We start from the raw sequence: 20,588 nt of genomic DNA on the forward strand, positions 1-20,588 counted from the left end.
AAACTCAGCCAGATGGGCGGGGTATAAATAATAAATTACTATTATTATATTATTATTATCCCGGTTGCTTGGGTTTTTATTTTCGTGCAGGCACAGAAACTAAGGCCGGAGAAAAGGTGGCAAAGCTACAGGGACCGGGGTGTGTGTGTATTGCGTCTGTCTAGCTCAGCCTTACCAGGAGAAGCGGATCGCGACCCCCCTGCACATTTACTCCCGAGAAAGGCCCGCTCCCCCAAGTGCCTGCTCTCTAGTAACTGTGTGTGTTTAGGAGTGCAGCTTTAAACGGGATCTAAAGCGCATTTCCGAGGGGCTAACTGTGGACTGCACGGTTAGCAAATCCATTGGTTTTTGTTTTCGTCAGCTGTGCTCATTGCGCCCCGCCTCCTGTGAGTCTATTGCTTTTTAATAAATGAAAACATGTATAATAAACCTTTATTGTCACTACACCACCTGTGTGCAATGAAATTAAATGGACTAATGATAATGCTTTCTTTATTGTATGTTCAGATTCTTAGCCACCTTGGACATTTTCTTCTAAAGGAAAGGGAGGAATAGAGGGATGCTTTTCTGTGTGTGAATTATTGCTATTCCCATTAATAAGAGACAGGGTCTCTCCAGGAAGGTAGACTTATTCAAGAACGCTAGGTTAAGTCATGAGTTTTTTCCCCATGACTGAAAAACAAGATGTTGAGGCAGAAAGAAAAAAACCCCAGAGGGCAGTCTGCAAGGAGGTGGTGTAACTTTTTCCATATCCCAGGGACTTTTCAAGTTCCACCCCCATCTGGACGGGTGGGTGGAAAAATACTTTTGTTATGAAGGTGTAAATCTTCCATTGTTTTCTTCATCCAGGCAAATGTAGGATTGGGAACAAGCATTTAAATATATGCCATCCAGCTTTGTCCATGCACAGCCCCTCCTAATGGGTGGATAAATACTGTCCTATTTTAGATTCAACCCCTCACCATGTGGCTAGCGGAGTGTGGGAAACTAGGATGAGACTAGTGATAATACCGTTTCCTTCTTCACTCTCCCAATTAGCACCTCCACCTTTTCTACCCATTACTCATTGCCATTTCTGCACAGACTTCCACCCAGTGGCATAGCGTGGGTTGTCAGCACCCGGGGCAAGGCAAGTAATTTGTGCCCCCTAACCCGTGGATTTGTGCCCCCTAACCCTAACCCCCAGATGTTGCGCCCGGTGCGGCCAGCACCCCTGCACCCCCCACGCTACGCCACTGCAGCCACCCAAGTCATTCAGATAAAAGAGCATCCCTTACCCATTCCAGACCACTTGTGAGACCTATAGCAGCATCTATGAAAAGTGGAAAGCTTCAGTTGCCACAGCTTTGTTACATTTTTGTTCTGTCACGCTTTTTGTTCCATATGCCTTCTTAAATGAAAAATTATGCACACAGGATATTTTGCTTACACATGTTCCCAAGTTACATTTCCTTCCTCAGCAAGAAAGGTATGAGAGACCTTTTCATGCATAGCATGAAGAGTTACTAGGCCAGAATTAATATAAAATGGCAAGTAATTACATATGGTTGGAAGCAAGCAAATAAAGTTGTTACTGTAGGAATAAGATAAGGAGTGTGATAAATATATTGGGGATGGGAGTAACCAGGTAGAGGCATAATTTCCTAAGAACTGTGTTCTTTCTGCCCTTTTAATTCTAAATATAGACAATGCCACAACTTTTCCCACTTCATTATTAACAGAACTCGCAAAAAAAAGTAGTGAAGCTCTTCCAATTAGTCATCGGCTCTTTCCTGTTGTCAATTATTCTTGGAAGGGTCACTAAGTTATAGCTGTTGATAGAAATGATAACTTCTCCTGCCCAATCATAGATACATTTCAGCATTCGGAAGAGCCAGGAGTTATGACTGTTCCTCAAATTCCAGGTTGAACACTTCACCTTGTGAAACTGGTGTAATCATTTTGAACAGCTTTTTGTCTTCATTACTAACAATGCACTAGATCCTCAGCTCTAGTGGTTGCCCTTTCCTTTAAATTAGAATGGGCTACCTAGAACACGAGACGCGGGTGTGGGTTAAACCACAGAGCCTAGGACTTGCCAATCAGAAGGTCGGTGGTTCAAATCCCTGTGACGGGGTGAGCTCCCGTTGCTCGGTCCCTGCTCCTGCCAACTTAGCAGATTGAAAGCATGTCAAAGTGCAAGTCAATAGGTACCAGGTACTGCTCTGGTGGGAAGGTAAACGGCGTTTCCATGCGCTGCTCTGGTTCGCCAGAAGTGGCTGTCATGCTGGCCACATGACCCGGAAGCTGTACGCTGGCTCCCTCGGCCAATAAAGCGAGATGAGCGCCACAACCCCAGAGTCGGCCACGACTGGAGCTAATGGTCAGGGGTCCCTTTACCTTTTACCTAGAACACAGGCCTCAAGGTTATTCTCCACTTTGGCTTTTGGCACAGAAACTTGCATTTCCATTGAATCTGTTTTGGTAAAAATCAACAGCGCCACCTGCTGGCTGTCACAGAATGATCAAAGAGGTTCACTTCACTGTTCCCGTTATAAATTGGGAACTTCTAGAGATTTCTACTTTGATCACCACATAACATTCCTAGCCATTTAGACATAACAGCTTCACAACTGCCACAAGTTTACATTCTTGCTGCCATCTAATTTTTTTAAGGATGTGGTGAGGCAGGAGGGCACTCCTAAATTAGATTTATAAACTCAAGATTCTAATCACAGGTCATGGTCAAGGCTGCTGCTTCTAGGATCTCATCCAAGTGTGGTCTAGTAAGGTCTGGGTTACTAGTCCTGGAGGGGCAAGATTTGGAAAACCTTACACAGAGGATGGTGAAGTGAAAAACAACCTTTTCTTTGGAAGCAGTTTTGCTTCACCATTAATGACAGCTCAAAGGTATTCAAAGGAAGTGGTGACGGAAAATGAGCAAATGACTCATTTGTTTAACTACTGAGAAGATTCAGTGTATACTGTTAACAGGAGCCAACCCCCAAGTATTACCTACTTTATTAAGCAAGCATGTACAGGATCACATCATTATTCCCATTTTCTACAATACATGCCACTTAGTAGTGGAGTATTTATGCCACAAAACTTGACAAAGCTTCCTCATCCCCACGGTTGTCATAGCCATCATCAATGACACCAAATATGTGGACTCCACCAATATGCTAAACTTCACATGCTGCTCTACACTGTAGCAGTCACCAGGGTGTACACTTAAAAGCGGGGGCACAATTTCCCTGTGTACAGCGGCACACATTAGTGACTCCAGCATATGCTATAGCCATTCGGCCCACTATGGAGGTGTGAAGTCACCAATTAATAGATTCTCAGTAAGTTTATCATTTCATGCATGTCATTTCTAAACCTTTGTTTAACCATTCCCAAGCTCCATTAATTTGTGGCTCTCCTAGGGCAATCCTACAATTGTAATACTTTAACATGGGAACTACGCTTTGTGATTAATCTGCCATTAATCTGCAGAGGGCCTTCTCTCAGTAGTGGTGCCCTCCCTGTGAAACACCCTACAGATGTCGAGATAAAGAACTACCTAATTTTAGAAAGGGACGCAGGTGGTGCTGTGGGTTAAAGCCTCAGCGCCTAGGACTTGCCGATCGAAAGGTCGGCGGTTCGAATCCCTGCGGCGGGGTGCGCTCCCGCTGCTCGGTCCCAGCGCCTGCCAACCTAGCAGTTCGAAAGCACCTCCGGGTGCAAGTAGATAAATAGGGACCGCTTACCAGCGGGAAGGTAAACGGCATTTCCGTGTGCGGCTCTGGCTCGCCAGAGCTGCGATGTCACGCTGGCCACGTGACCCGGAAGTGTCTCCAGACAGCGCTGGCCCCTGGCCTCTTGAGTGAGATGGGCACACAACCCCAGAGTCTGTCAAGACTGGCCCGTACGGGCAGGGGTACCTTTACCTTTACCTTAATTTTAGAAAACATCTGACCACAGCCCTGCATTGGGAAGTTTTTAATGTTTGATGTTTTACCATGTTTTTATATATGCTGTAAGCCACCCAGAGTGGCTGGGGAAACCAGCCAGACAGGCAGGGTATAAATAATAAAATTATTATTATTTGTAGCCTGCCTACCAAAGCAAAATTGCTCAACTGGAAGCCCAAGTGAAGCAACTAGACAGAATATGGGAAAGAAAGGGAATGTTGCAAGTATTTCTTTTCTGAAAATACTTGTCTTTAGAATACTGGCACCTGATTGAGATGACAAAGGGTGTTAAAGAACATAGGTAACAAAAGTTGAAGAGAATTGCAGTGAGGTTTTGGTACCAAAACAAATGATATACAGGACACAGGATATTTGCGTGTGTACGTATTGCATGCATTTAGAACCTTTCACAACCTGACCCCACATTAACATGGAGAGTAACGCTTCTTACATTGTTCACAATGCAAGCTGTGGTGCTCAGATCAGGCTCAGCTTTGAGTACCATTGTCCAGAAGTTTAAGAGCAGGCATAGAAAACCAGGGTATTTTCCCTCAATGGAATAAGCTTCCCCCCAGTCCTCCCAATTTAGCTTTGAAAAGCAGAAAAGGAATACGTATTTGTAGTTTGAGCTTTGGCTCACTCAGATATTTGGTTCAATGCAGTTTTGTTCTTACAGGTTTATATGTTCACCACTTTGAGTGTATTTGTAAAGTGGCTGATTAGCAGTCTTAATAAATAAAATTGAGTGCCTAGCAACAAGAAGGTCCAATCAGTTGCACAGCCAGCATGGCAAAACTATGTGGTAAATGGTCCAGCACACCAAATGCAAGTGTATGCGGAACAGTCTTGGGATAAGCATTTTGCCCATGACCTGAGTTCTGCCTGTTTTACGCCACAGTATGTTTGTCTGTTAAAAGCTACTTTTAGAAATGCTTCCATTTAGGGTCCAGGTGATTGGTCTGATGCTGAAGCATTCCTAAAGCTAATTAAATGTGGCTCTAGGTAGGAGGCCCCTGTCAAAGCAGGTAGTATTTTCAGAATGCTTCAATTTACCTGTATGAATACCTCTTGTAACAGTAGCATTGCAATGCACTATACATATGTAAGAGAATGCATGCTATATGTTAAAAACTTTAGGGAATGCAGAACATCATCTCACTTCATGCAATGCATCAGAGAAGTGCACACACGCCTACAAACACACACACACACAATGCAAGCATTACAGGTTTGAAAACTGTTCAGTTACAGCATAGTAAAACAGTTTAGATGGGATTTATTCCTAGACGAAGCTGCATGCAAATGTTACAAAGCCCAACAGTTTAGTGGTTTATAAAATGTAATTTTATTTAATGTTATTTTGTTACATAGGGCATTAACATTTTCACAAGGCTTTTTTGGGACTACAATCAATGATTAGCAACACACAATAGTGGTCCATCTATCTAAGGAACAATCACTGGACGAACTTGACACCTTCATACATGTGCACAAATCTGCATGGAAAAGTTTTATACTCGGACATATGACCTCTCCCCCCCCCCCATCCCCATTCCAGTGTTAAGAAATGACATGCAATTTAGTCTGCCAAAAAGGCACTCCCTGTATTCTGGCAGTAACATGCTGCTTCTAGTACATAATCAAGTGAATACCAGAACTACAAAGGCAGGAGTGTAAGTGAAATTTTATTGGGAGGGGATAGCAGTTGAACAGCAGCAACTGAAGAGTAAGAAGAATCCCTGTATTTAAAACACTCAGTAGCTCCTGCTGTACACACATATAGGAAGCCACTCTGCCATGCTTCCCATTTGGCCCAAGACACCCCAGATCCTACAGAAACGAATACACAGTAGCACGGGAAAGTCAAATCACCAAGAAACCCCTGCAGAATAAAAAGGGAATGTGGAGAATTGAACTGTGTTGAACACTCTTTAGCTGCATTAACTACATTTTCATTTCATCACTGTAATACCAAAAAAACAAAAAAAAAACAAAAAAAAAACCCACCACAGTTGCTTGCAGGAACTGGTTCAGATTTCTTTTTAAATACCAGAAACTTTAGTCCGCTACATAAGTGTTTGGAAGTTACTTATGTTTATATGGAAATTAAGCCAGTATTAATACTTTTCTACAGCAGTAAACGCACACCAGGAAGGCCAGGACAAAACACAAATCAAGGAATGGAGTTTTCCCAAAGCTGCAGTGTGAAAAGACTATAAATTGATTTCCATACACATGGATGGCTTCTCTTTGCTATAGGAAATCCAAGTGGAGCTATAAGGAATGAGACGTGTAAAAAGGTTTCTTGAGAAGGGGAATGACACTCCATATGCCGTTTAGTTTTCTGCACCTTCTGCAGCATCACATTCTTCTCCTGCGCTGTCTGATGTCCATAACTGGAAAGAAGAACAGCCATAATCAGTTATGGTTCACTTGCAACACCATTCTCAATAGCAGTCTGGCACAAAAGTAAAATCAGTGACTTGCTTCATCTGGTAAACTACATAAAAAGCAGTAGTTTTACTTGCACCTTATTATATTTCTAAATATATCTGTTAAGTCTATCAAGCCTAGATGTACAATCTCCAATTTAGTAATGAGCAATATTTTTAGAAGCAAGCGGTATTATCAGAAGTGAGATATTCTCAGTTTTACATCCATCACAACCCCAGCTCACAACTCCCTTTTAATAAATGCAGCAGGAGTACTACTCCAAAAACCTAGCTGACACTATTTGGGAACCCAAAGTCTAAGCACAATGACTGTAGAAAGACCAGGGACATCTTACTGTGAGGTTGTCTCTAAGCAACTGCATGATGAGAGTGCTGTCTTTGTACGAGTCTTCATTCAGCGTATCAAGTTCTGCAATGGCTTCATCAAAAGCCTAGGAAAGACATTCAGATTATTCTTACACTTTAGGCAAAATAACCCCCCAAAGTAGATATGTTTTTAAAACAAGCCATCAGATGAGGTATTCATTCAGAAGTTTAGGCTGTTTCTTTTTTACATAAATTGCTTTGATATAGGATAAACAAGATTTGGTTATCAGCATAGTCATTGTACAAAGCCTATTCTGGAAGACATTTCAGAAGCAAGAGAAGTTAGTACTCAGTGAACATTTCCTGCTACATGTTTAATGTACAGCAATTTAGGTTTTCTGTGGGCTGATATTTAACTTGGGGTTATACATCTGTGGTTGTGTTCAAACATTCAACTCTTCAGAGGAGTATACATGGCTGTAGGCTTTCCTTTGGAGAACAATAATGCATTAACCTTGATGTGGGGAAATACTGTAATGATGCCACTTCAGATCAAACCCAAATCATGTTCACTCAGCTCATGTTCTACTATGACTGAAGGTGCTTATTTCCCAAAGTGGGCTTAGAAATGAAACCCTTGTGAGACAATAACATTAGCCTCTTGAAACAAAAATGTTTTAAGACCAGCCATCAATGATGTGCCTGTTCATAGCTTTCACTGTTAAAATTATTCTGCATGCTCTACCAGGTGACAGAATGCCACAAGGAGGAAGTAGAAGCAAGATCATACTAGCAGTCCCCTGAATGAAGAATAGGTAAAGTGAACACACCCATATATACAATTTCAGTATCCAAGAAGATAAGCAAATGTGGTTAAGGAGTCCTGCTCCCTTATTCAAACTAACTTTCCCACACACGCCCAAAGTCAACTTACTGTCTTTGCCAATGTGCAAGCCAGCTCTGGGTTGTTGAGGATCTCATAGTAAAATACGGAAAAGTTAAGCGCTAAGCCTAAACGAATTGGATGTGTGGGTTGCATCTCTTTCTTGCTGATGTCAAATGCCTCCTGATAAGCCGCCTGTGAATTTTCTATTGTTTCTGTTAAGAAAAAGCAAGGCAAAAGGGATTATGAGACAAACTAGCAGGTTCTTAACATTATCTTCACACAAAACATGTAACTATTATTTATAAGACTAGATATACCTTTATTGTAAAGCAGAGGCTTAAATTAACATGGTACTCACGTTTTCTGTCATCTCCACTGGCAACCTCCGCCAGGTATCGAAAGTAGTCTCCCTTCATCTTCAGATAGAACACCTTGCTCTCTGGGTTAGTTGCATTAGCTATTAAGTACTTGTCCAGCAACTCCTAACGAAAGAGGAGGGGGAGATAATTTTAAGTAATTTCAATAGCAAGGGAAAGGGAAAGTAATATTCTTTGCCATAAATACTACCACAGATGTGTGTTCAGACACAATATGCATGATTGCTAAAATGCCATTTTGATATATTATGCACTAAGTAGACAAAGACCCTGTAGCAAGAGAAATGGTGTTTCAATTTAAGAAGTGGCACTGTTTGTCCCCTGAGACTGTCTTTCAAGATGGGCAACACAAATGAAGGATTGAAGTGTTGTAACCAAAATTAGATTTACTTTTTGGACTAAAAAATGAGTCAGGTATGAAGCAAACATTTAGGAATTGTGGACACATGCCCATTAACCCATTCTTTCACTATGAGATACATCACTTTCTGACATAAGAGGCTGCTTACCAAAGAAAAAAATCATAATCAACAGCTCGCAAGTAAAACAGGTTTTACAAATAAAGTATAGGGAGTGTGATTTTTTGGGGGGGGGGCGTAGAACTATTCCTAGTTATTTTTCCACTGTTTCCACTTTTGATTAATTCCTTCTCAAAATAAATACCCAAGTGTTGCATTAAAAATTGAAGCAATAGCTTTTTAAAGCACACTAAGTGCTGCGCTGAATATAAAAGCTACACCCATCACCTTTGCAGCAAACCACTGCCACCAACACAGCCACAGTTCATTTGATTGTCTTATACCAGGAGATCTACCTGTGACAGTTGCCCAAAGTAATGATTCTATCCAGACACTCCACGATTACTTTTTAAGTATTTAGCAGCTTCAGCCAATTGTCTTACTGCACAAGCCATTCAATATGGTTCAAATAGTTCAATGTTCAAATGGTTTATTTTTCAAATAGAAATTATTGCTTTATGTGCAATGCTAAAAAAATTGTGCTCATTTAGTCACAGATCTGTTTAATGAGGGTTTTTTGAATTGGAATGTACAGATTCAATTAACTATTTTTTGCCAACAATATGCATTTAAATTATAGCTGAAGCATAAACTTTAGCTAAAGCCACCCCTACATAAAGGACCACTATGATACATCACAGACGCTCTCTCCCCGCCCCCGCCCCCCACTAAGCTGCTTTCTATTTCCTCACAGTGGAGAATAATCTACTTCAGCTGTTTTAGCAGATTTAAAGTCACTTCTGCTTTTGATCAGTAAATAGTAAGTTGATGTCTGAAGCCCTGACAAGTCACCCACAGTCCAACTGTATGCACACCATATCCAATTATGAGAAAGAATAGCCAATTGGAACCTTTGGCTATTAGCCTTGTATGTCTACAAGAGAAAGTCTTAAACAGTCATGCTAAAGTTCTGGTTAACATCCTCCACAGCTACTAAAGTTTGTGAACCTTCTTTGGTATTAGACTTCTGTCATTGGACAGCCAATTTTTAGGCTAATCAACATGCTGGGTAACGAAGCAGCATGGTCAGAACTAGCCACACCTAGGCAAGTTAAAAGAACTTGAGGGAGAGACATATTCTGAAACTAACTTGAAAGAACACACTTATATTTTTACCAGCCAGAAGTGTGACCAGCAAGATAGTCCTAGAGTCTAGAGACTTGAAATAGAAGACCTATTTTCCCTACAGGACACCAATGTCAAACATTTGCTAGCAACATGGTATTTTCATACCATGCTTAATTTGCCACTAAGAGAGAAATTCAGTGTTGCACTCTTCTGATCAGCACAAGCATTTCAGCTTACCAGATGAGCAATCCTTGCTTCTCTTGCCCCCCCCCCCCATGCTGTTCTAGGGATGCTCCTGACACACACACAGAGTTAATTTCAGGGATGCACAGGGGAGGAGAGCAGAAGTCCTTGTACAGGGCTGACAGGACTCATTATTAAATGACTCACACCCTATGCACAAAATGTTTTGATTCTGAATATGTATCAAAGCTTTCAAGGAATCAGACAAAAGCAGGGAATAAACTCTCCCCTCTTAAATGGAATTGCTCTAAAACGTCATTAAGTTCCACTGTTAACTGCCAAGAGGCTAGTATTATCATGCTACAGCAGAGGGAGAATGGAAGCAGACACTGTTATCAGCTCTGTTGAGACTAGTAACTTTTAACTCCTCCCCTCCACAAACTGCTTCCATTCCAGCTGGAAGAACAAAGAACTAGGGGGCTTGAGTTTGCTTTCCTCCCTCCCTGTCTCTTCATTTTGTCTCATGCCTTTTAGAAAGTAAAATTAAGAACAGGTAATGTCTTAGGACTCTTAAGCTGCTCTGCGTTTCTGAAGAGCTGCATAAAGATGCTTTAAGCTTCAGAAAGTAGAGAGCAATTTTATTTCTCAATACAGTCATCTTTCCCGTTGATGTTTAGATTAAAGTTTTGAAAATATTGTTTGCATTCAATGCCTGCTTTTCTATGCAAATATATAGTACCAGTATCATTAAATGCAATCTACTGTTAATAAATCTTCTGTTCTACAGTTCATATATTTATTAGAATTAAAGACACACCATATCTTTCTTTCAGAATGTATTCTTCACTACTTTATCCGAATGGTTTGACTAAAGAAAGAAAGCACACAGCAAGATGTTGTCTGATAATAATATAGCATAAACCATTTGTTCAGGCAAAAGAGGAAGGAGTCTCACTCAGTATAGCCTACAGACTACCATTTTAGCCCAGCTGTACCAACATGGATGGGGCTTTTTGCAAAGAGGTTAGACCTAAGTTCTACATGCAGAGCTACTATAATTGTCATTTTAGCAATTATAACTTTTAGTCAAATTTATGCACTTGCAAAATGACTAATAGTGCCTTTCTGCTAAAGACCGTGCTCCCTGGTTATCACCTCAAGTCACCTAATGAAATGCGGGTGGTTTTTCAACTCATTTTGTTTTTAAATGATGAAGATGCCATTTAATACTGTATATCCTGTAATAACACATTTCATAGGAACAAAGGAAATTGCATTATACCAAGTCAGATCATTGGGTCCATCTAGCTCGGCATTGTCTAAACTGACTGGCAGCCACCAGGATTTCAGGCAGAAGTCTTTCCCAGCCCAACATGGAGATGCCAAGAATTGAACCTGGGCCTACTGCATACACAGCAGACACTCTGCCACTGAGCTATTGCCCTTCTCGTTAAAAAAATATTATGGGAAATGTAATTTACACTCAGTATTGTCTACACTGTCAACAGCTCTCTGGGGTTTCAGACAAGAGTTTCTCCCAGCCCTACCTGGAGACGGGTTAAGAGTTCAGACTGGCCTACACTGCCTAATAGTCTACTCAGCCCTTCAATCTGAAAGGGAAGTGACAACTCAGTCTATACCAAATGTTTGCTCCAGCTTTGGGTGATGGAGGTACATCCACAGAAGATATATGCATAGTTATTCCAATTCCATACTTCCCCTCTGATTTATAATCAATGTCTCGTTGTTGTCTAACCAGATGCAATATCTAACACTTTTGTGCAGAAAGTGTTGGTTAATCAAACATACATGACACAGACAGGTAACAAGGACTAAATGTGAGCAGGAGATGGTAAAGACAGCTAGTCTGGAAAATGCCAAATGTTAACCTCAAGTACAGTAAGCCTATAGTAGCAATTAATAGCTAGGGTCAACTCTTTTTTGCATGTAAAATCAATTAGTCAATTTTATGGACTATGGTTTATTGTAACATACTTCCTGATCTAATCTACTCCTCACTTTCTCTTTGAATCCTCAACAAGTAGCAAAGTTTATTTCAGCTGAAGCATGTGGCAACTCAAGAATGGGCCTTTTCTACAGTGGCTCTCTGTTGCAAAAATGTTTCTCTATAAGCATACATTTTCGGTTGACTGACATTAAGAGGCCATAGAATGTCCTTGTTGGGGGTTTGGTTTTGCTTTATTATGTCTTTTGTGCTTTCGTTTTGTATTTTTATGTTGTGAACCGCCCTGTGATCTGATAAATGGTATACAAACTTAATAATAAAAATAAAATACTAATACCGTACTGTGAGAGGTGTGCATAGTCAACTCCCTTCTCTACTGTAAGCTAGAATATACTAAATTAGTACCAGCACATATTTAATTGCTCCAAAAACACATGACATGAATCATCCCTGTGAGAAACTCTCAAGCCCCTGATGAATCAGATTGCAAAGATGAATCAGCTTGCGAAACTGAACCAACCTCAAACATTAAGTGCTCCAGCAGTAGAGATACGAAACTGAATCTCAAATACTCTCACTTGAAAAGAAGTCCATTTAAATGGAACTTGTTTCCAAGCAAATATGCTTAGGAACACACCTTAAGTTTAACTAATCAGGGCCACATGTGCACTCTGAACACAACTTAATATTCTGCACTTGGCCAATTGTTTAAGCAAGGAACAAGATCACTTGTTATGATGGCTGGTGTGGGATTTATCAAGTAATTTCTACGGCACCTGAAATTTCAGCAATCATATCTTAAACATATATTCAGCCGTAAGAACTAGAAACTACTTTTGTTTGAAAGAAGGCAAATTCTGCCCCTGTTACTGCATTCTGCGGCATTTTTGGCTCACCTGTGGATCTGACGCACACATGATCCTACTGCCATACTATATATTTCAAAATTGTTAAAACAATTATATTTCAAGTGAATTTTGAAGTATTCCCCCCCCCCCACAATCCAATTACTTACTGCTACTCCCAACTTGTTGGATACTTCTGACCTCAGCATGTCTACATGCAACCCTATATAATAAATTATTATCATGTTGAAAGATATTGTGAGATATGTTTTAATGCTTTCATTGTATGGTTTCCACCTTTTTAATGTTGTAAACTACTTTGCTATGTTTTCTGATGTAGCAGTGTTTAAATACATCTTTTACGCATTTGTTTAATGAACTAATAGGTCCCCACTACAGAAATCCACAAAAACACTTTGGAGAGGTTGGATAAGAAATAATAGTGTGTTGCACTTTAATGCTTTTGGCATTCAGAATTGTACTCTGGTTCTTAGCACTAAGCTTCTTGATTCGGATGGTAAGTAAAAAACAAGTACTGAAGTATGTTACGATCCTGCATTCAGTCTCAGTGGTAATCTATCCAGTGGTTGACAGTCTTCTCTGTTACCAGGGAGTGATTTGTGCCTTCTACTAACGCATGCAAATTGATCATTTCTTAATTACTAAACTGTAACACCAAGCTCTAACTAGGACACTAATACAGGTGTTGTTGTTTTTAAAAAGGAGATAGCCACCCTATCAATAATGGCAATGGTCTTAAGGGGCACATGCAGTGTTCTACTCATGCACCAAGGCTTAAACCTCCAAATAGCTGTTGAAGGTCACGAGACAAAACTAATTTTATTTAGTAAAATCAGCAAGGCATTCTCTCCCTTTTCCACTTATCACAAAATGGTTAGCATAAGGCTGTTTAAATCTGTCATAGCATTTCAGTTCATTACAATACTAGCTTACATCAAAATTCCTTTCCTAATCAGAACCTCTGTGCGCACACTGCATAGATTTATTTCTAAACTATTTTTAACCGACTCTAACAATACATTAGTAGCAATGGCCCAATACTGATCCCTTGTTTTAAGCTGTTTCTACCTGCTATACTTGTGTGTTTTATTATATTAAACTATATTTCTGCATACTTAAAATTGTTGTGTATCACCTAGAGAATTCATGTTATGAGGAGATGAACATACACAAATATTAAATTGGTTTATTCAGTAATCATTTATTCTGTTGTTTTATGTTGTTGTATGACATCATAAGGACTGCTACAACAGTGAAAAGGTGAGACTTCATGAAGGTTTCTTCATGAAGTAACCATATTAAAAATTAAAAAGCACTGGTATATTTAAGCCCTCACTGATTCTCAGAAATATAATTTATCAGTGTTCAGTTTTAACCAACAGGCCTGGGAACATCATTTTATTCCACAAACATCCTAATTCAATTAAAATAACTGTTACTACATTAGTCTCCGACATCTGAAAATGGTACATAGATACTAGGCATTCCTGCTTGTTGAATGCATTGCGGAACCTGACTTAAAAAGCTTATGATATTCAAGTACAGTGGTACCTCCAGTTATGAACTAAATTCATTCCGGAGGTCCATTCTTAACCTGAAACTGTTCTTAACATGAGGCACACTTTCGCTGATGGGGCCTCCCACTGCTGCACGACTTCCGCTTGCATCCCAGAGCAAAGTTTGCAACAAGGAGCATCTACTGCTGGGTTAATGGAGCTTGTTACCCGAAGCGTTCATAAGGAGGACCGTACATAACTAGAGGTTCCACTGTACCCAGATTTTATGTAAAAAAAGATAGAAGAATCCAAGCCATTCACAAGTGTGGCTACCCTTTTTAGCATTGCTCATTTGAATGGAAACTGACAGCATGTTATTCTGCAAAATATATGAACTCAATTTTCCCACCAATAAGACTTTGTTTGGAATCTCTGGTTTTCTGGTAGATTGTCAATATGTTTTGCTATTGACATTTCAGCACAGAATGTAGAAGACTAGCAAAACTATTGAATAGATATGATCAACAAAATGTGATTGTTAAATATGAAATATAAAGCAGAACATTTTAAGCTGCACAGATTTCACCTACGGGCATGCTCAATTCTCTCACAATAATCACTTAAAAGTGCCCAACCTTGGTTGGAATGAATTCCCTTAGTTACCAAGACATAGTATCTTCTTAACTTTGTAAAATTCACCTAGCTAAAATATGAAGCAGCTGTCTGCTTCCCTTTTCCTGTCTACTCTTTAACAGACCATTTCTACTTACCTGCCTAAATTCCACAGTACATGCCCAACTGAGGACTGCAGTCTGCAGCTACTAGTCATGAAACAGGGGCATATACACAGTTCACTTCTGCAAATGGAGTACTTTCCTATCATCGTGCTTGCTTGGAAAAATGTTTTAAGATAGTCTGCCACAAGCAGCCTTATCTAAAAGCTCAGAGAGGAAAAATGCACGTGAGCAGAAGGCTCCCAGGAAAGATGTCCTTGCACTAAACTTTAGTTTTCAGAACAGGGGCAGGGGCAAAGAACCCTTTTCAGCAAAAGGGTCACATTTCCTCATAGGGAAGCTTCTAAGGGCCACATGTCAGGGGTGGGTGGGGCCACTTTGTACAGTAAGCTACACACCAGTCAGTTAAAAGTTTTAGATAGACATACACCTCTCCCAGCCTTCATTAAGACAAGCAAGACATTATTAATTCAATGACACACTCCAGCCAGAGAAAAGTACTCAAGGAAGAGACAGAGAAAGAGTGATGAGTGTGGCCTGGACCAAGGGGTGGGGGCTCCCACGGTCAAATATGAGTCCTGGGGTACCACATTCAGGCCTGAGGCCTTAAGTTCCCCACCACGTCATGGTGATCAAAGGACCAACTAAGCATGTCCAGTAACGTCGGAAAGTGCAACTGTGCCTACAAACACCTGCGTAATTAGTTTTAACACAGCATTTAATGGGCATGAGTCACCGTAACTGCTTAAAGTATGTTCAGTTTCTCACTAGGGAAAGTCCTTTGCTTCCACTATGCTGACTGAACAATGACTTAGCATGCTTTCTGTCTACCTCTGGGTAAACATATATACATTTTTATGAATCTAGCAACAACTATATAGTTAGCAAACTGAAGGCAGTATTAAACTAGTTTTTGAAGGTCCCTAAACATGACTAAGCATTTAATGAACTGTTAAAGGTAAAGGGTCCAGTCATGGACAACTCTGGGGTTGTGGTGCTCATCTTGCTTTGCTGGCCGAGGGAACTGGCGTACAGCTTCCAGGTCATGTGACCAGCATGACTAAGCCGCTTCTGGCAAAACCAGAGCAGCGCACAGAAATGCTGTTTACCTTTCCGCCGGAGCGGTACCTATTTATCTACTTGCACTTTGACGTGCTTTCGAACTGCTAGGTTGGCAGGAGCAGGGACCAAGGAACAGGAGCTCACCCCGTTGCGGGGATTCGAACTGCTGACCTTCCGATCAGCAAGTCCTATTGACACACAATCTGTTCCATTATAATCAGTTTCACTCTTCAATTCTAAGATGTGTAACAAATGACTGCTTACTGATTTTTCTTGTGTTTTCAAGTATCAACCAATTTGTCAAAATTTATTTGTTACATATCATTAGTTTATACAGCTTTCCAACAGTTCACTGCTCAAGAGAAGTTTAGAGTAGAGCTAGACCTCGGGCCAACAAAATTTAGAATACTTCCTGCACTACTACATATTTAGGAAAATATTGACAATTCAAGTATAACAATTTTACATGGGATAGGATGCACAGGGTTCAAAAGGAAACACCAATATAAATGTCTACATTCGTAGCAAAATAATTGTGTTAAAATAGCGGGGTGGGTTTTTTAAAAAAGATTAGAACCCCACCCCAAATAGCCATATATTCGACCAGAAAGCTTGAAATCAAAAAGCATTTCTGTACTGCTGGTATGCAATAGAGATGACTAAGGACAGTGGCTAGGATCCAAAGAGCTACTTTAGACACACCCAAGGGCCTGGGCTTGCCTAATGAGATTTTTTACTTTTCATTGAACAGACCCACATTTTTAAACTCCCCATAACTTCAAAAGTGCTTTGCTGCATAGTATACAATGCTGTCTTTTATTTTAGACTCAAAAAGGCCCCCTTTGGTACAAGGAATTAAATGTCAGAAGCAAGCATGTACAATGTTTCCTACAAAATAAATATGCACTAGGAGCTGAGATGATGCCCTAATGATCAAAGAAACACTTTTTTTGCAGACAGAAACAAAGCACCAGAGGACATTTGTTCTTCACTGGTTGCCAACCTCCTTAACCCAATCCAAATAAAAATTTAAGTGGCATAAAGTAAATGGAGAAAAACTTCAAATGAATTCTAATTATCCTAGCCTACCTGCAGATATAGGTATAAAAATTACTTTAAATAAATGTATCAAATGACTGCAGATTTGTAACAACAAAAATATGAGTTTAGAGAAAGCAAGTATTACTACTACAGTTATCAGCAACACAGAAGACTCTGGTGGGTCAATTAAAAACCGTACTCTAGATTTGGCATGTCAACTTACCATGATTTGTTAAAAACAAAATAGCTACTTAAAGAATCCAAGACCAAATATGAACGCCTAAAGAGTATTGCCTGTTGCTTTGGACATATTTATGAAACAGACAACCTGTGTTTTCTTCCTCATAGCCTCGTGCTAGCTCTCCATCACTTGCAGTAGGTAATATGAAACTACTGCCAGAACCCATAGAAATAAGAAACAGGCAAGAGCAATGCAAGTGAAACTATTAGAAGTAAAGATTTATTCCAACTATGTTCCATTAATATCTTCTAATCAATGAATTTAGGATTTAGCATATACTAGCTTCTATATTTCAACGAACAAAGCAATAGATATGACCCCAGAGGAACCTATATGTAGCTTTTTCAGCTTATTTAGTTCATCAAATATTGACTTTTTAATACAAGGCATTATGAGATTGCATTGCTACTGATTACAGATAAAACAGCTTTTACAGTTCAATCCTCATTCTCACATTTTCCAAGTAACTGTCAGTGGAAACCCACTTTTGCAGTAAATTCACTTTAGTCAACATTTGTTTACCTACATTCACTGTTCCTGGCAAGGTATGGCAAAATATTATCTTTAAATTCAACATCTTACATTTTAAATCTACATCTCATATAATGCAATTCATCCCACTCCTAGGCCTCAGGCTTCAACTCAGTAAGTCAGCTATAAATAATAAGGTGAAGTATGCTTAACAAACTCACCAGAACTGTAGTGCAGATGGACTTAAGTTCAGACTCCACTTTCTCTCGGTAGTCCTTGACAAGCTGCATCTTCTTGTCATTTCCGTCAGTTTTCTGCTCAATGCTAGAGATCACTCGCCAAGCAGAGCGTCTTCCCCCAACCACATTCTTGTACGCCACAGAGAGAAGATTGCGTTCTTCATTGGATAATTCAGCACCTTGCTCTGTAACTGCCTTCATGCAGGTAGCCATATCATCATAACGCTCTGCCTGCTCAGCCAGCTTGGCTTTTTGAATCATCTCGGTCTTTTCCATGTTGGCCAGCAATGGTATAAGCAGCAAGGCAACTGATTTAGTAGGGGGAAAGGAACAGCAGGGCCTTTCACAAAGTCAGAAGGCACCTCAAAACCTGGAAGAGGAAGAGACGAATATTCTGAAACCTGTACAGTATTCCTAAGGAATAGAGTTACCAGCCATACAAAAAGCTCCTATAGATTTAGGAAATCCAAACCACAAGAGACAGAGCAACTTAAACAAAGGCCATTGAGAAACAGTCACTAAAAGCCTCAATTCAAACCAAGCTGACAAAAAGATGTACCATTTCTGTCAACCAGGGAACACTAACAGGGCCTGTCGAGATAACACAAATGGAAGAAGCACTAATGTCCAGAACAGGTGATTAGGCCCTTCCTACCTAAGAGATTTCCAGCACCTTGTGGACAGGAGATGCCAGGCCTTTGGAAATGGCGGTCAGGAATAGTGTAGCATACAGATCCAAGGTGTGTGATGCTGGAGTTGGGCAGTAGAGACTGGTGTGTGCTTTTTTAAAGACCCGAGAGACAAAAAAGATTCCTGTTAAGGGGGGGGGGGAGAGAATCCAAACGTTACGTTCTAAAACCACCCACCCACAAACCCCAAGCAGTGTTTGTAGGAAAGCAGGCTAAGAAGAGGAGAATGGAAGTGGCGCTATAGGTGACCTACAACTTGGACTTGTGAATGGCGGGAGGAGGAAAAAAAGAGCAGAGAGAGAAAAGGCACAAGGTGCAGGGGGAGAAGAAGAGGGCGAGCAACTCTTCTCAGGGGCAGATCGCTAAGTAATGCCTGGCAGGCGGGACTGGGGTGGGAAGGAAGATGGAAGAGAAGAGTGCAGAGGCGGAGAAGCCCGGGGCGATTCGCTTGGCGTTGGAGGACGATGATGTGCAAAAAAACAAAAAGGAAGGAGAAAGGAGTGTCGAACCTTTTGGTGGAGAGGGGGAGATAAAAGGTGGCCGATAAAAGGTAATGTGGGGGGGGGGAGAGAAGCGAGAGAACGACCGATTCCCCCCCTTCCCCCTCCCACGGAGGCAAAGGGAAAAGGCGGCGGCGGCGGCTCCGCGCTGCCTTTGTCCCCGCAGGCGGAGGAGGGAGCGAGTGAGGCGCGGGTGGCAGCCACCCAGCCTCGCCTGCCCTGCCCTCAGCCGCGATCCCGCCCGTCTCCTTTCCCGCCGTCCCTCAGGAAATGCCGGGGCTGGCTCTGCAGGGCCGGTACGAAATGGCGGAGGCGGAGGCGGCGGAGGGGACGACGACGACTCCGGGAGCTCCGCGCCGCCTCCACAAAATGGACGACGCGGCAAGGATTAGGCAAGGGAAGGCGCGCAGCCAGGGAGGGAGGGAGGGAAGGGAGAAGCGCGCCTCGCCTCGCCGCCAAGGCCGCCGCCGTCGCCCTCTCACCTGGGTCCGCTGAGGCGCTAGGCCGGGCCGGCGGGCGCCTGCTGGGTCGACTGCGCTCGCTCCGCTCCGGGGCTGGATCAAGAAGGTGGGGAGGAGGAGGAGGAGGAGGAGGGAGGGGGGGAGAGAGAAAGAGCGAGAGAAAACCGCTCCCGTCTCCAGCCACAGAACCAGCACTGCTGCTGCTGCTCCCGCCGCTGCTGCTGCTAAAAGGGCGTTGGCACAAAGCGAACCTCTCCCGCTGCTAGGCCCGCGCTCGCCTGCAGCTCAGCCAATCGGCGCGCGCTGCCCGAGCCCGTGCCCCGCCCCTGAGCACGGCGCGGCCAATCGCCCTCCTGCGCGCCGCCGCGAAGGTGAGCAGAAAAGTCGCGGGCGGCTGGGAGGGAGGAGGGCGCGCAAGTTCGGTTGGCCCGTGCACGGCTGCTTCTGCAGCTGGGGCCACGGGGTTTCCTCCAATTAGGTCCAGGGTGGGCTGACGTCACTGTCGCCATGGCGATGCTGCTACAAGGCCGCCCCACCACCACCTCTCCTTTCCTTCCCTTCCCCGCCCTTTCTCCGCCTATCCCTTTTCTCTCTCTCTCACGCGCGTTCTTCGCTCCTTCCCTGGGCTGGGCGAGGCACGAGACGGTGGGGAAGCGAGGCGAAGGCGTCTCGTGCTGCTGCGGAGGGAAAGAGTGGCGGGAAAGGGCAGAGCAAGGCTGCGGGTTTCTGGTCCTGCTGCAATCGCAGGAAAGGAGAAGGTCGGGGTATCATGGGGTTTGCAGTACGAGCCTGTGATATAAGGGCTGCAGAGGCGCTTCGGTGGTGCAGAGCGGGACGTGCTACTGGTTCCGCCGACCACCAACCTCCTTCTCCAGCACCGTCGCTGCCATGCAAACGTCCGACGGCCATGGCAATTGTAAAATAAAAAGGATGCTGTTGGAGGAGGAAAGCCCCGTTTAGGCCTGCTTGGACGTCTGCCTCTCCTTCCTGAGATCAGGTTGTAAGTGAAATCGGTTGGGAGGTTCCACACAGCAAGCTGAAGAACTCATGATCCAGGCCACGTGGCAGGGACTGTCAACCCCAGAGCAAAATT

The 20,588-nt window shown here is 42.3% G+C and overlaps 1 protein-coding gene and 1 long non-coding RNA gene across 2 annotated transcripts; one reads left to right on the forward strand and one right to left on the reverse strand.

Annotated features, from left to right (window-relative positions):
• The first annotated feature begins 3,928 nt into the window (after positions 1–3,928).
• Positions 3,929–5,589, forward strand: LOC310840807. Its single transcript, XR_014562158.1, has 2 exons — positions 3,929–4,408; positions 4,465–5,589. It is a non-coding gene; the product is annotated as an uncharacterized lncRNA (long non-coding RNA).
• YWHAQ (tyrosine 3-monooxygenase/tryptophan 5-monooxygenase activation protein theta) lies at positions 5,260–19,859 on the reverse strand. The gene is made up of 6 exons (XM_083730844.1): positions 19,517–19,859; positions 17,828–18,215; positions 7,942–8,065; positions 7,632–7,795; positions 6,727–6,822; positions 5,260–6,334 (listed from the first exon to the last, which is right to left on the reverse strand). Exons 2-6 carry the CDS (start codon positions 18,119–18,121, stop codon positions 6,275–6,277), a joined length of 738 nt encoding a protein of 245 aa, XP_083586970.1. The 5' UTR covers positions 18,122–18,215; positions 19,517–19,859; the 3' UTR covers positions 5,260–6,274.
• Positions 19,860–20,588: the final 729 nt, after the last annotated feature.

This window comes from Podarcis gaigeae (assembly GCF_964106915.1).
Source record: "Podarcis gaigeae genome assembly, chromosome: 3".
Lineage (NCBI taxonomy): Eukaryota > Metazoa > Chordata > Lepidosauria > Squamata > Lacertidae > Podarcis > Podarcis gaigeae.